Raw genomic sequence first — 15289 nt, forward strand, 5'->3', positions numbered from 1 at the left:
CCCTCCCTGTGGTGTGTGGGTTGCCAGATTGTGAGGTTCAGTTCATCTCTGCCTCTCTGCACTATCCACTCTGTCATCAAGTTATCTATTGCACTGGGTTTTGCTGGATAGCATGAACACTAACCCATACCACCACCACCCGTGCGAGTGGTGTAGTGCACAGTGGTGGGGGTTGGGGTGGGGTGAGGCTGAGGGCTTTGGAGTCTGTTGCCCATGGGCATAAATTCACAACAATGTCATTGTTGATTTGGAATAGAGGGTGGTAGAAGGAGAAGTCACTCATCACAAGATGGCCAGGTCTCTAATCATGACACAACATAATATTGTTTTGTTCAAACTGCGTAATATTTTGATACTGAGGAGAGATGCTGGTGAGAATCTAGTGAGTTATCACTTTCACAATAAGTGAAACTATACAGTGCCTTTAGAAAATATTCACATCCCTTGACTTTTTCCACATTTTGTTACAAATTAGGATTAAAATGGGGAGGGGGGGTCTACACAAAATGCTCTAATGTCAAAGTGGAAGACAAATTCTAACAGTTTTCCAAGATGAATGAAAAATAAAACACATATCTAGATTAGATAAGTATTCAACCCCCTGAGTCAATACATGTTAGAATCACCTTTGGCAGCTAATACAGCTGAGTCTTTCTGGGTAAGATCTTTGCATACCTAGATTGCACAATATTTGCCCATTATTCTTTTTTAAACTATTAAAGCTCTGTCAAGTTGGTTGTTGATCATTGCTAGACAGCCATTTTCATGTCTTGACATAGATTTTCAAGCCAATTAAGTCAAAACTGTATCTAGGCCACTCCGGGACATTCAATGTCGTCTTGGTAAGCAACTCCAGTGTATATTTGGCCTTGAGTTTTAGGTTATTGTCCTGCTGAAAGGGGAATTAGTCTGCCAGTGTCTGGTGGAAAGCAAACTGAACCAGGCTTTCCTCTAGGATTTTGCCTGTTCTTAGCTCTATTCAATTAATTTTTATCAACAACAAAAAACTCCCTAGTCCTTGCCGATGACGAGCATATCCAAAACATGATGCAGCCACCACCTTGCTTGAAAATATGAAGAGTGGTACTCAGTGATGGATTTGCCCCAAACACAACACTTCATATTAAGGACAACAAGTTAATTTCTTTGCCACATTTTTTGCAGTATTACTTTAGTGCCTTATTGCAAACAGGATACATGTTTTGGAATATTTATATTCTATACAGACTTCCTTCTTTTCATTGTCATTTAGGTTAGTATTGTGGAGTAACTACAATGTTGTTGATCCATCCTCAGTTTTCTCCTATCACAACCATTAAACTCTGTAACTCTTTTAAAGTCACCATTGGCCTCATGGTGAAATCCCAGAGCAGTTTCCTTCCACTCCGGCAACTGAGTTAGGAAGGACGCCTGTATCTTTGTATTGTCTGGGTGTATTGATACACCATCCAAAGCATAATTAATAACTTCACCATGCTCAAAGGGATATTCAGTGTCAGTTTTTTTGTTTGTTTTTTACTTTGTGCTTGAATCTGTGCTTGAAATTCACTACTCATCTGAGGGACCTTACAGATTTGTATACAGTGGGGAGAACAAGTATTTGATACACTGCCGATTTTGCAGGTTTTCCTACTTACAAAGCATGTAGAGGTCTGCAATTTTTATCATAGGTACACTTCAACTGTGAGAGACGGAATCTAAAACAAAAATCAAGAAAATCACATTGTATGATTTTTAAGTAATTAATTTGCATTTTATTGCATGACATCAGTATTTGATACATCAGAAAAGCAGAACTTAATATTTGGTACAGAAACCTTTGTTTGCAATTACAGAGATCATACGTTTCCTGTAGATCTTGACCAGGTTTGCACACACTGCAGCAGGGATTTTGGCCCACTCCTCCATACAGGCCTTCTTCTTTTCGGGGCTGGGCAATACGGACTTTCAGCTCCCTCCAAAGATTTTCTATTGGGTTCAGGTCTGGAGACTGGCTAGGCCACTCCAGGACCTTGAGATGCTTCTTACGGAGCCACTCCTTAGTTGCCCTGGCTGTGTGTTTCGGGTCGTTGTCATGCTGGAAGACCCAGCCACGACCCATCTTCAATGCTCTTACTGAGGGAAGGAGGTTGTTGGCCAAGATCTCGCAATACATGGCCCCATCCATCCTCCCCTCAATACGGTGAAGTCGTCCTGTCCCCTTTGCAGAAAAGCATCCCCAAAGAACATTTCCACCTCCATGCTTCACGGTTGGGATGGTGTTCTTTGGGTTGTACTCATCCTTCTTCTTCCTCCAAACATGGCGAGTGGAGTTTAGACCAAAAAGCTATATTTTTGTCTCATCAGACCACATGACCTTCTCCCATTCCTCCTCTGGATCATCCAGATGGTCATTGGCAAACTTCAGACGGGCCTGGACATGTGCTGGCTTGAGCAGGGGGACCTTGCGTGCGCTGCAGGATTTTAATCCATGACGGCGTAGTGTGTTACTAATGGTTTTCTTTGAGACTGTGGTCCCAGCTCTCTTTAGGTCATTTACCAGGTCCTGCCGTGTAGTTCTGGGCTGATCCCTCACCTTCCTCATGATCATTGATGCCCCACGAGGTGAGATCTTGCATGGAGCCCCAGACCGAGGGTGATTGACCGTCATCTTGAACTTCCATTTTCTAATAATTGTGCGCCAACAGTTGTTGCCTTCTCACCAAGCTGCTTGCCTATTGTCCTGTAGCCCATCCCAGCCTTGTGCAGGTCTACAATTTTATCCCTGATGTCCTTACACAGCTCTCTGGTCTTGGCCATTGTGGAGAGGTTGGAGTCTGTTTGAGTGTGTGGACAGGTGTCTTTTATACAGGTAACAAGTTCAAACAGGTGCAGTTAATACAGGTAATGAGTGGAGAACAGGAGGGCTTCTTCAAGAAAAACTAACAGGTCTGTGAGAGCCTTAATTCTTACTGGTTGGTAGGTGATCAAATACTTATGTCATGCAATAAAATGCAAATTAATTACTTAAAAATCATACAATGTGATTTTCTGGATTTTTGTTTTAGAATCCGTCTCTCACAGTTGAAGTGTACCTATGATAAAAATTACAGACCTCTACATGCTTTGTAAGTAGGACAACCTGCAAAATCGTCAGTGTATCAAATACTTGTTCTCCCCACTGTATGTGGGGTACAGAGTCAAAAAATCATGTTAACCACTATTATTGCACACAGAGTGAGTCCATGAAACTTATTATGTGACTTGTTAAGCATATTTTTACACCTGAACGTATTTAGGCTTGCCCCAACAAAGGTGTTGAACACTTATTGACTCAAGACATTTCAGCCTTAAATGTTTTATTAATTTGTAAACATTTAAAAAAACGAAATTCCACTTTGACATTGTGGGATATTGTGTATAGATCAGTGGTACAACATTTCAATTTAGTACATTTTAAGTTCAGCCTGCAGCACAACAAAATGTGGAAAAAGTCAAAGGGTGTGAATACTTTTCTGAAAGTGCTATAGATATACCATGTTTTGCTAGCAAGTCAGCAATGTACTATTAAATGTTGGCTTGGAAACTCTGAAAATGCTATCTCTACAACCACATTGATTCATTGTGCGCTACAAATAATATGTGAAAACACTGCCATAGTGATATTCCTATTGCATATATATTTGAGTAACAGATTTTGGTACAGATTTTAAGATAATTACTGCAGACTGCAGATGACTTCACAACTGTGAGTGTGTTAGCAGATCCAGGGCTGTTTACCAAGGAGGATTGGCATGTTTCATCCATTTTAATTTTAATATTTCTAACATTGTACTGGTGAAGTAGTAAACGTCTTCCTGCCAACAAGCCTTCCATACCACATTTCTCTTTTCAAATAACATCGTAACATGGAGTTTGTCCATTTTGTTGACACTTTATTCAAACTGATTAAAACGATTTTGTTTTTCAATCCCGCCTCTCCCACACACACACACACACACACACACACTGTTAAACTAGCCCTTAAGCGCACACACACACTACCCCAGTTTAACAGAGTTTACGCCTAACCTGGAAATAAGTCTAGTTATGCAACAAGCTTTCAGAACTGGCCTAGATACCAGCTGATAACATTTTATCCCGCTCACTCCCTCCCTCCCCATCTCTCCCTACCTCTTTTACTCCTTTTTCCATTTCTCATTAAAAAAATTCTGGTAACACTTTACTTTTGATCATTATGACCATCCTGTGTCACTTTACTTGGACCAAGAAAATACACTTTATGACACTGTCAAGAAGCATTATGACCATCATAATCATATAAGCCAGATAGGCCTAGACGTACATGCCTTTATATCAGTCATCAGTCAAAAAGAGGGTGTCTTGTCCTGCTCCTGAAATCTGCTCCTGCATTCATCCCAGTCATCAGCAACAGAGCATTGGGGTAGGTGCATGTCTAACATCAATATGTGCGCAATTACAATGATAATAGAAATGTATTTATTTTTATATAACATAAACACACTGTTGACACGTAGGCTATGGTGTAATGGAATGTTTTGCCTTGTGTGGTAGGTTTTGTGGGTTTTGACACTTATATAGGTGTCATAACCAGCAATAAAGTAATGCAATTTTTGTCACAACAGGTCTAAATATGTGTCATGACCGTGTTAGGACCATATTATAACAGGTTATGGCAAGTTATGTCAGCTGTTATGACATTTATGACTGTCGTAACATGTTATGACGCTGGGTGTCATGTAAAGTGTCACCTTTTTTCTTATTTTCTTCCTCGCACCCTTTTTCCTCTCCGTCTTTCTCTCTCTCTCCCTCCCTCCCTTCTGCTCTCCCTCCACCCTCTCCCCCCCTCTGTCTATCTGTGTAAGTAGGGCAGGCTTCACCCTCTCGTGTCGTTTTTCACCCTAAGCAGTGTGACGGGGCCTGTTCTGCCATTGGTTTGGAGTCTCTCCTCTCCCTCCCAGTAGACTGTGACCAGATAACAGGCTGAGGCTGACTATGGTCATGGTCTAATTGTTTTCTGCATGCATGGGGCACACAGCGATAAAGAGAGAGAGAAATTGAGAATTCCGGTCTTGAATCCCTTGTGTTGTCATAGGCTGTTTGCATAGTAGAATGGTGTAAACAACAATGCGTTTTCGACCACAGTTTTCCCATGACTTAAATGGCGTGTGGAGAAACAAACCAGGTGACTACGTAGGTGACTTTAGGTCATCTCCATTGTAATATTCAGTGTTAAAGTGGCTATTACATTACCTGAACTGCCCTTGTCTGAAGTAGGCGCTGCAGAGAGTGTATACGTTAATGATATGTACTTAGTGGTACTATAAACACAGCAGAGCAGACCTGTCTTATTTTGATCAAATAGATCAATTACCTGAACCTCTGTGTTTAGCCCAATGGTCATTTAGCAGATGCTTTTATCCAAAGCTGTCTTACATTTATCACATGTATTTCTACCATGCGGGAATCAAACCCACAACTGTGGTGTTGTGAACACTTAGCCATCAACAATAATGTCTATTGTAATCAATTTGGTAAAGTATGCTACACACAATAATACACAATCATTCATGTGGCATAAAATAACGTTCCCTCCTTGTAATCTTTAGTTGTAAATAACATTACTTCCCTGTACCTTTTTTGTTTTCCTTTTGTGCTAGCGTTCCTTCATCTGCCGTCTGACGGAGGACAAGAAGTCAGAGAAGTTTTTCCGGGTGTTCTATGACCGGATGAAGCTTGCCCAACTGGAGATCAAAGCCACGGTGACAGTCAACACCAGCGACCTCGGCAACAGGAAAAGAGACGACGACACCCCCGACAAGGACGTGCCCGTCCGCAAGAAAGGTCAGAGGTCAACCAAAATCCAAATGTCCACCTCATATCAGCCGTTATTGGGTTTTGAGGGAGTAGGATGAAGTTACCCCATGACACTTATCTAAGGTCAATTTCTCTCTGAACACATTAGCAATAAATAATAACTGCCACAAAGAAGTCTTTCTTTTTATCCCAGTACCTAGATTTGTGATGATTTATAGACTTTGTGGACTGGTTCCCTCCCTGTGTCTCTGCAGCTAAAGACTCAGTGGTAGTGGTGACAGATGAGGCGAGAGAGCAGCTGCTGGAGGCCTCGTCGGCCACTAAGAAAGCCTTCAACTCGTACCGCCGTGAGGCCGACCCCGATGACCACTTCTCTACGGCTGATGGCACACCCAGCACCGGGGACAAGGGCCAGGACGATGGAGAGATGAGCTTTATCATCGTCATCATGCAGCCCATCCTGCGCTTCCTCCAGCTGCTCTGTGAGAACCACAACCGAGACCTGCAGGTCAGTCAGCCAGCCCAACACCAGGGGAAGCTAGCCCTCACAGACACTGCCTCTTTAGTCTAATTTATACCTTCCGTGAGGTAAGATGGAGGCGCTGAGGAGGGTATGCATCTTGCCGGTTCCTGCTCGACTTTGCTTTTTATGGCTATTCTTGCATTAATCATTACTTTGTTTGCTCAGAATTTCCTACGACTGACAAACACTTCTAGATCACTTCTCTCTCATCCTCCCAGATCTGGGATACTACATTCGCTCCTTTGTTCCCCGCACAGCGGACTTACCCTTTTCTGCTGTCCAAGATGACCGAAGGCAACGCCAGCGACGACGGAAAGGGGGACTCCAAGCTAGGCTAAAAGACGGGCTAAGCAGCCTCCTCTTCGTAGTATCCTGATAGCTAATGTCCAATCGCTGGAAAATAACCTTTGTGAACTCAGAGCAAGGCTTCAATCGCAGAGTTACATCAGGGAATGCTGTGTCTGTTTTTACAGAGACATCAAATCAAATTTTATTTGCCACATGCGCCGAATACAACAGTGAAATGCTTACAAGTCCTTAACCAACAATGCATTTTTAAGAAAAATAAGTGTTAAGTAAAAAATAATAACATACAGCCACATGCAAACACCAAGGCGGCACTCAGCGAACTGTACAAGATCATTAGCCAGCAAGAATCTGCTCACCCGGAAGCAGTCTTTATTGATGCAGGTGATTTTAACCAAGTCCCCACCTGCTTCAAGGAGACCACCATCGTCCCAATGCCCAAGAAAACAAGGTGACATGCCCAAATGACTATCGCCCCGTCACACTCACCGCAGTCATCATGAAGTGCTTCTAGAAGCTGGTCATGGCCCACATCAAGGCCAGCATGTCAGGCACACTGGACCCACTCCAATTTACCTACCACTCCAACAGATCCACGGAAGATGCCATTTCCATAGCTATTCACACTGCCGTAACACATCTGGACAAGAGGAAAACTTACTGTATGTGAGAATGCTGTTCATTGACTACAATTTAGCATACAACACTATTGTTCCCTCCAAGCTCAGAGCCCTGGGTCTGGACACCACCCTCTGCAACTGGATGCTGGACTTCCTGACGGGCAGACCACAGGTTGTGAGGATTGGCAACAACACCTCATTCACACCGACTCTTAACACATGGGCCACCCAGGGGTGTTTCCTCAGCCCTCAGCTGTACTCCCTGTTCACCCACGACTGCGTGGCTTTGCACGGCACCAACTTTATCATCAAGTTTACTGACAACACTACGGTTGTAGGTCTGATAACCAACAACGATGTGTCAGCCTATAGGGAGGAGGTAAGTGAACTGGCATTGTGGTGCCAGGACAAAAACCTCTCCCTCAACATCAGCAAAACAAAGGAATTGATTGATGACTTCAGGAAGCAGAGGAGGGAACATGCCACGATCCACATCAACGAGACTACAGTAGAGAGAGTATGCAGTTTTAAGTTCCTCGGTGTCCACATCACCAAAGACCTGACATGGACCAACAACACCACTACTCTTGTTAAGAGGGCACAACAGCGTCTCTATTTCCTAAGGTGGCTGAAGAAATACTACCGTTGCACCATCGAGCGGTTGTACCGGTTGTATCACGGCCTGGTAAGGGAATTGCTCCGTCCACGACTGCCAGGCCCTCCAGCGTGTGGTGAAGATGGCCCAGTACGTCACTGGGACCGTGCTCCCACCCATCCATCCATCCATCCATTCTCCACACCTTAGTACACATGCACTCACTCACGCACGAACACACAAACACACCCACACAGACATTCATGCTACACACACATCACAACTGCTCCTACCAGACTCTTATTATGATTGCTAAATACTGCACAATTTAAACACTTGCCCCCCCAATCCCCCCTTCCCCAAAACACGTGTAAATATTGGACTATAAATTGTGCCTCCCTGTATTATAGATATGCTAACATGTTTATTCTGTTCTACTGAGCCGTTTACTTTATGTTCATATTCTTATCTTTTCTTATTTCTTATTGTTGTTGCAATGCCGAGGAGGAACCTGCAATTAAGCATTTCGTTGGATGGTGTATACCATGTGTGTCCCGTACATACGACGAATAAAACGTGAAACTTACGTACGTGCGCAATGGATGGCGTTGTGGTCTACGAGCCATTTAACATTGCTGCTAGTGCTCATGAAGATTAGTGGGATGACCATGAGGTGTAGTACGTAGGCTAGTTAGTCAATAGCTGGATGTATCCACCATTGAGCAGGTAATTGGCCCTGTAGAAAATCCCTCCAGCTCAGTCTTCAGGTTATCTGCTGGTCTCCTGCTCCGGCCAGTCTCTTGCGTGTGGTCTGTGTGGGCTGCTGCTGTGTATTCACCGTCTGAACTGAGCTGAGTCATCTCCCCTGGGCCAGAGTTGGTGGGAGGATCAGGAGTAATACGATAGATGGTTATATTCAGTAATGGAGGCCTGGCCGTCACGTCTCTAATCTAACAGTTAGCTCAATACAATGGTCCTGATTACCCAGTGACGCATGCATGGATGTTCTCTGTGTACTCTAAGGAGTCAGGGTCACCCTGTCCTCATTTTGATGTTACCTGAAAGTCTCTTCAGTTCAGAGTCAGACACACTTTCAATGCACATTTCCCTTTCAATACACAATGTAAAGTGGGATTGTTTTCCTGTAAAGTAAAAAATGGTGTGTATAAAATGTGTTGACTTTGCGTTCTGATGTTTCCTGCCCTTTCCCTTCCCTCACACTTGCCGCTTTCCACTCCAGAACTTCCTTCGGTGTCAGAACAACAAGAACAACTATAACCTGGTGTGTGAGACACTGCAGTTCCTGGACTGTATCTGTGGCAGCACAACGGGAGGCCTGGGTCTACTGGGACTCTACATCAATGAGAAGAACGTGGCTCTCATCAACCAGACAGTAGAGAGCCTGACGGAGTACTGCCAGGGACCCTGCCATGAGAATCAGGTACTGGGATGGGTCTTGGCCTTTAGAACTACAACTAGCTAACTACCCTTGTCATTAGAACTAATTAGCTATGGGCCTTTGTCATTTTCTCATTAGAACTACAAGCAGATACAGTGTGGGCCCATCCCATAAGACAGGGATCATCAACTAGATTCAGCCGCGGGACGATTTGTTTCTTGAGCGGTTGGTCCGGTAGCCGGAACATAATTACAAATAATTTGTAGACTACAAATTGGCCGCAAGAAGGCCAAACAGATATAATATTTGACAAAAACATAATAACGTCAAACCTTGCTTACATTTGTATAAGATCACGTGTCTATTATGTTTGGAAATACTTGGGAACAGATTTATCACTTGGAGCTGATTTCCTGGTGTTTTTACAGTTTTTTATGTCCAACAATAAAAAAACATGTTTTATTCTCAGATAACTTGGGGGGGCCAAATAGATCCACCTGTGGGCCAAATTCGTCCCGCAGGCCGCCAGTTGGAGAACCCTGCCATAAGAACTAGCTACAAGCACATATGCATACCATAGGAACCAGTTATGGACTCCTGTCCTGGGTCCGCTTCCATTTCCATCCATACTACTGCTACTGTCATTGGGTGGATTGACAGGGTCCAGACATGCATAGTTCTTGATCTAGTGTTCTCCTCCGTGCTTTATAAAATTGACCCAAGTTCTTGTTTCCTTGCAGAACTGCATAGCCACCCATGAGTCCAACGGCATTGACATCATCATCGCCCTGATCTTGAATGACATCAACCCACTGGGGAAGAAGAGGATGGACCTGGTGCTGGAACTCAAGGTAGCCCTCCTTCACATTTGGTCTGCGTCTAAAATGGCATCTTAGTCTCTATGTAGTGCTGTACTTCTGACCAGATTAGTGTAATATATAGGGAATTGGGTGCCATTTTGGAAGCCGCCTGGGTCTCCACACTAAGCCTACCAGTAGTAAAGCTACTTTACCTGGACAACTCATTCATCTCTCCTAAGCTAGCACCTTTGGTGCCAAAACAAATATCTGCAGAGTGCATTTTCACTCTAAGCCCTGTGGATTCTGTCTGTTTTATTTGGAAGGAGGAACAGAAACAGCTCAGAAAGGATTTGATCTTTAACTTTAGACGTATCTCATTACAAGAGCATAATGGTTTAATATCATGGAAATGTATTTCTCTCTCTCTCTCTCTCTCTCTCTCTCTCTCTCTCTCTCTCTCTCTCTCTCTCTCTCTCTCTCTTCTCTCTCTCTCTCTCTCTCTCTCTCTCTCTCTCTCTCTCTCTCTCTCTCTCTCTCTCTCTCTCTCTCTCTCTCTCTCTCTCTCTCTCTCTCTCTCTCTCTCTCTCTCTCTCTCTCTCTCTCTCTCTCTCTCTCTCTCTCTCTCTCTCTCTCTCTCTCTCTCTCTCAGAACAATGCCTCCAAGCTGTTGCTGGCTATCATGGAGAGTCGCCATGACAGTGAGAACGCTGAGAGAATCCTGTACAACATGAGGCCGAAGGAGCTGGTGAGCCTCGTGTCCCCACAAAACTCTACGTGACCATATAAGTCCCCATTCAGCCCCACAAATCCCCTTTCATCCCCAGACGTCCCCATTCATCTGAAAAAGTCCCCATTCATCATCCCCACCAGTTCCCAGAAGTCCCCAATTGCCCGACAATTAAAGGCCACTTTAAAATGTGCAGTTTTGGCACACAACACAATGCCACAGATATCTCAAGTTTTGAGGGAGCATGCAATTGGAATGCTGACTGCAGGAATGTCCACCAGAGCTGTTGCCAGGGAATTGAATGTTACCATAAGCCACCTCCGTCGTTTTAGAGAATTTGATGGTACGTCCAATCGGCCTCACAACTGCAGACCACATGTAACCACGCCAACCAGGACTTCCACATCCAGCTTCTTCACTTCTGGGATGGGACCAGCCACCCGGACAGCTGATGAAACTGTGGGTTTACACAACCAAAGAAGTTCTGCACAAACTGTCAGAAACCATCTCAAGGAAGCTCATCTGTGTGCTCGTCATCCTCACCAGGGTCTTGACCTGACTGCAGTTCGGCGTCGTAACCCACTTCAGTGGGCAAATGCTAACCTTCGATGGCCACTGGCACGCTGGGGAAGTGTGCTCTTCACGATTGAATCCCGGTTTCAACTGTACCGGCAGATGGCAGACAGCGTGTATGGCGTCATTTGGGCAAGCGGTTTGCTGATGTCAACGTTGTGAACAGAGTGCCCCATGGTGGCAGTGGGGTTATGGTATTGGCAGGCATAAGCTACGGACAACAAACACAATTGCATTTTATCGATTACAATTTGAATGCACAGAGATACCGTGACGGGATCCCAAGGCCCATTGTCGTGCCATTCATCCGCCGCCATCTCCTCATGTTTCAGCATGATAACGCACGACCCCATGTTGCAAGGATCTGTACACAATTCCTGGAAGCTGAAAATGTCCCAGTTCTTCCATGGCCTGCATACTCACCACACGTCACCCATTTAGCATGTTTGGGATGCTCTGGATCGACGTGTACGACATTGTGTTCCTGTTCCCGCTAATATCCAGCAACTTCGCACAGCCATTGAAGAGGAGTGGAACAACATTCCACAGGCCACAATCAACAGCCTGATCAACTCTATGCGAAGGAGATGTCAAGCTACATGAGGCAAATGGTGGTCACACCAGATACTGACTGGTTTTCTGATCCACACACTTTTTTGTAAGGTATCTTTGACCAACAGATGCATATCTGTATTCCCATGTGAAATTCATGGATTAGGGCCTAATTTATTTATTTAAATTCCCTCTGATTTCCTTATATGAACTGTAATTCAGTAAAGTCTTGCATGTTGCATTTATATTTTTGTTCAGTGTAGTTCTATCCTCCTGAGACAGTCAGTGTTTCTGGTCAGGTATAAAGCGTTGAAGGTAATGGTTCTGTGGGTGGTGTGGTCCTCAGGTGGAGGTGATCAAGAAGGCCTACCTGCAGGGAGAGGTGGAGTTTGAGGATCCCGAAGAGGACGACGATAGTGGGGAGGAGGAGGAGCACGATGCTGCCTCCCCCAGGAACGTGGGCCACAACATCTACATCCTGGCCCACCAGGTAGAGGACAGGGCCTAGTTTACCCCAATGATACACATGGTTTTATGGATAACCAACCATTTGAGGTATATAAGTTCTCTCAGCAGAGTCAGATGCAGTCTCCTGTCTTGCCTGCCATACTCCTTACGAGTGATTTCACCCCTTATTTGACCTTTGAACCCTGTAGTTAGCGCGCCACAACAAGGAGCTGCAGGTGATGCTGAAGCCAGGCGGGACCAACGGAGAGGGAGACGAGGCTCTGGAGTTCTACGCCAAACACACTGCTCAGATAGAGGTCAGTGACATCAAACACATACACTCACACAGTTTACTAACTGGATATCCTTAACTGTCATTGACACAAATGTGTCCTTTTGCCATAGAGCAGTGTTTCCCAATCCTGGTCCTGGGGACCCAAAGGGGTGCACATTATGCCTGGGCGATATACCGTATACCTGGGTATTTCAAAATACCGACGGTATGATTTTCATTACCGTTTATGATTTTCAATACCAGCCTCACGGGGGTGCGTGGAACACCGCTGCTTATAACTATAAATTAAGTACTACTATAAGAAATCTAAGATGTGTCATATAAACTGTATCCTGCTCAGGGCTCAAGCTAAGCATTTGGTTTGCTAACTTGCTAGCTAAGTGGCTAGATATCAAGATCAAGCTTCTTGGTTACAGTAGAGACATTCAATACGCTCCTGGATCAAGATCCCTGTTGCCTAAATAGTTTTGTGCGTCAAAAATGTGTATATATATATATATGTACAGTGGCTTGCGAAAGTATTCACCCCCCTTGGCATTTTTCCTATTTTGTTGCCTTACAACCTGGAATTAAAATGGATTTTGGGGGGGGGGTTGTATCATTTCATTTACACAACATGCCTACCACTTTGAAGATGCAAAATATTTTTTACTTTGAAACAAACAAGAAATAAGACAAAAAAATGAAAACTTGAGCAAACTCACTCCCCCAAGTCAATACTTTGTAGAGCCACCTTTTGCAGCAATTACAGCTGTAAGTCTCTTGGGGTATGTCTCTATAAGCTTGGCACATCTAGCCACTAGGATTTTTTCCCATTCTTCAAGGCAGAACTGCTCCAGCTCCTTCAAGTTGGATGGGTTCTGCTGGTGTACAGCAATCTTTAAGTCATACCACAGATTCTCAATTGGATTGAGGTCTGGTCTTTGACTAGGCCATTCCAAGACATTTAAATGTTTCCCCTTAAACCACACAAGTGTAGCAGTATGCTTAGGGTCATTGTCCTGCTGGAAGGTCTCAAATCTCTGGAAGACTGAAACAGGTTTCCCTCAAGAATTTCCCTGTATTTAGCGGCATCCATCATTCCTTCAATTCTGACCACTTTTCCAGTCCCTGCCGATGGGAAAAACATCCCCACACCATCACTGTGGGGATGGTGTTCTCGGGTGATGAGAGGTGTTGGGTTTGCGCCAGACATAGCGTTTTTCTTGATGGCCAAAAAGCTCAATTTTAGTCTCACCTGACCAGAGTACCTTCTTCCATATGTTTGGGGAGTCTCCCACATGGCTTTTGGCGAACACCAAACGTGTTTGCTTATTTTTTTCTTTAAGCAATGGCTTTTTTCTGGCCACTCTTCCGTAAAGTCCAGCTCTGTGGAGTGTACGGCTTAAAGTGGTCCTATGGACAGATACTCCAATCTCCACTGTGGAGCTTTGCAGCTCCTTCAGGGTTATAATAATAATATGCCATTTAGCAGACGCTTTTATCCAAAGTGACTTAGTCATGTGTGCACACATATTTACGTATTATCTTTGGTCTCTTTGTTGCCTCTCTGATTAATGCCCTCCTTGCCTGGTCTGTGAGTTTTGGTGGGCGGCCCTCTCTTGGCAGGTTTGTTGTGGTGTCATATTCTTTCCATTTTTTAATAATGGATTTAATGGTGTTCCGTGGGATGTTCAAAGTTTCGTATATTTTTTTGTAACCCTATAATCTGTACTCCACAACTTTGTCCCTGACCTGTTCGGAGAGCTCCTTGGTCTTCATGGTGCCGCTTGCTTGGTGGTGCCCCTTGCTTAGTGGTGTTGCAGACTCTGGGGCCTTTCAGAACAGGTGTATATATACTGAGATCATGTGACAGATCATATGACACTTAGATTGCGCACAGGTGGACTTTATTTAACTAATTATGTGACTTCTGAAGGTAATTGGTTGCACCATATCTTATTTAGGGGCTTCATAGCAAAGGGGGTGAATACATATGCACGCACCACTTTTCCGTTATCAATTTCTTATTTTTTTTTTAAACAAGTTATGTTTTTCATTTCACTTCACCAATTTGGACTATTTTGTGTATTTCCATTACATGAAATCCAAATAAAATCAATTTAATTTACAGGTTGTAATGCAACAAAATAGGAAAAATGCCAAGGGGGATGAATACTTTTGCAATGCACTGTATGTATGTATGTATGTATGTATGTACGCTACCAGTCAAAGGTTTGGACACACCTACTCATTCAAGGGTTTTTCTTTATTTTTACTATTTTTTACATTGCAGAATAATAGTGAAGACATCAAAACTATGAAATAACACATATGGACTCATGTAGTAAACAAATGTAAGTATATATTTTATATTTGAGAATCTTGAAATAGCCACCCTTTGCCTTGATGACAGCTTTGCACACTCTTGGCATTCTCTAAACCAGCTTCACCTGGAATGCTTTTCCAACAGTCTTGAGGGAGTTCCCACATGGTAGTCATGCTGGTTAAGTGTGCCTTGAATTCTAAATAAATCACAGACAGTGTCACCAGCAAAGCACCCCCACACCATAACACCTCCACCTCCATGCTCCTCCAACACCTCCTCCTCTCTTCTCCAGACCATCTCCAGTGACCTTCTCCCTTACCTCACCTC

General features: G+C 44.0%; 1 protein-coding gene across 4 annotated transcripts in view; it reads left to right on the forward strand.

Annotated features, from left to right (window-relative positions):
- The window catches only part of LOC121577563 (inositol 1,4,5-trisphosphate receptor type 1), a 157511-nt gene that overhangs the window by 106632 nt on the left and 35590 nt on the right, over window positions 1–15289 (forward strand). For all 4 annotated transcript variants that reach the window (XR_006002656.1, XM_041891269.1, XM_041891270.1 and 1 more), the window contains 7 exons: window positions 5661–5844; window positions 6072–6325; window positions 9102–9302; window positions 10001–10111; window positions 10710–10805; window positions 12259–12402; window positions 12569–12676. Coding sequence is in view for 3 of the 4 variants with exons in the window: in XM_041891269.1 (XP_041747203.1) it covers window positions 5661–5844; window positions 6072–6325; window positions 9102–9302; window positions 10001–10111; window positions 10710–10805; window positions 12259–12402; window positions 12569–12676 (1098 nt within the window). In the remaining variant the exon portion in view is untranslated. The remainder of the gene's footprint in view (window positions 1–5660; window positions 5845–6071; window positions 6326–9101; window positions 9303–10000; window positions 10112–10709; window positions 10806–12258; window positions 12403–12568; window positions 12677–15289) is intronic.

This window comes from Coregonus clupeaformis, chromosome 12 (assembly GCF_020615455.1).
Source record: "Coregonus clupeaformis isolate EN_2021a chromosome 12, ASM2061545v1, whole genome shotgun sequence".
Classification (NCBI taxonomy): domain Eukaryota; kingdom Metazoa; phylum Chordata; class Actinopteri; order Salmoniformes; family Salmonidae; genus Coregonus; species Coregonus clupeaformis.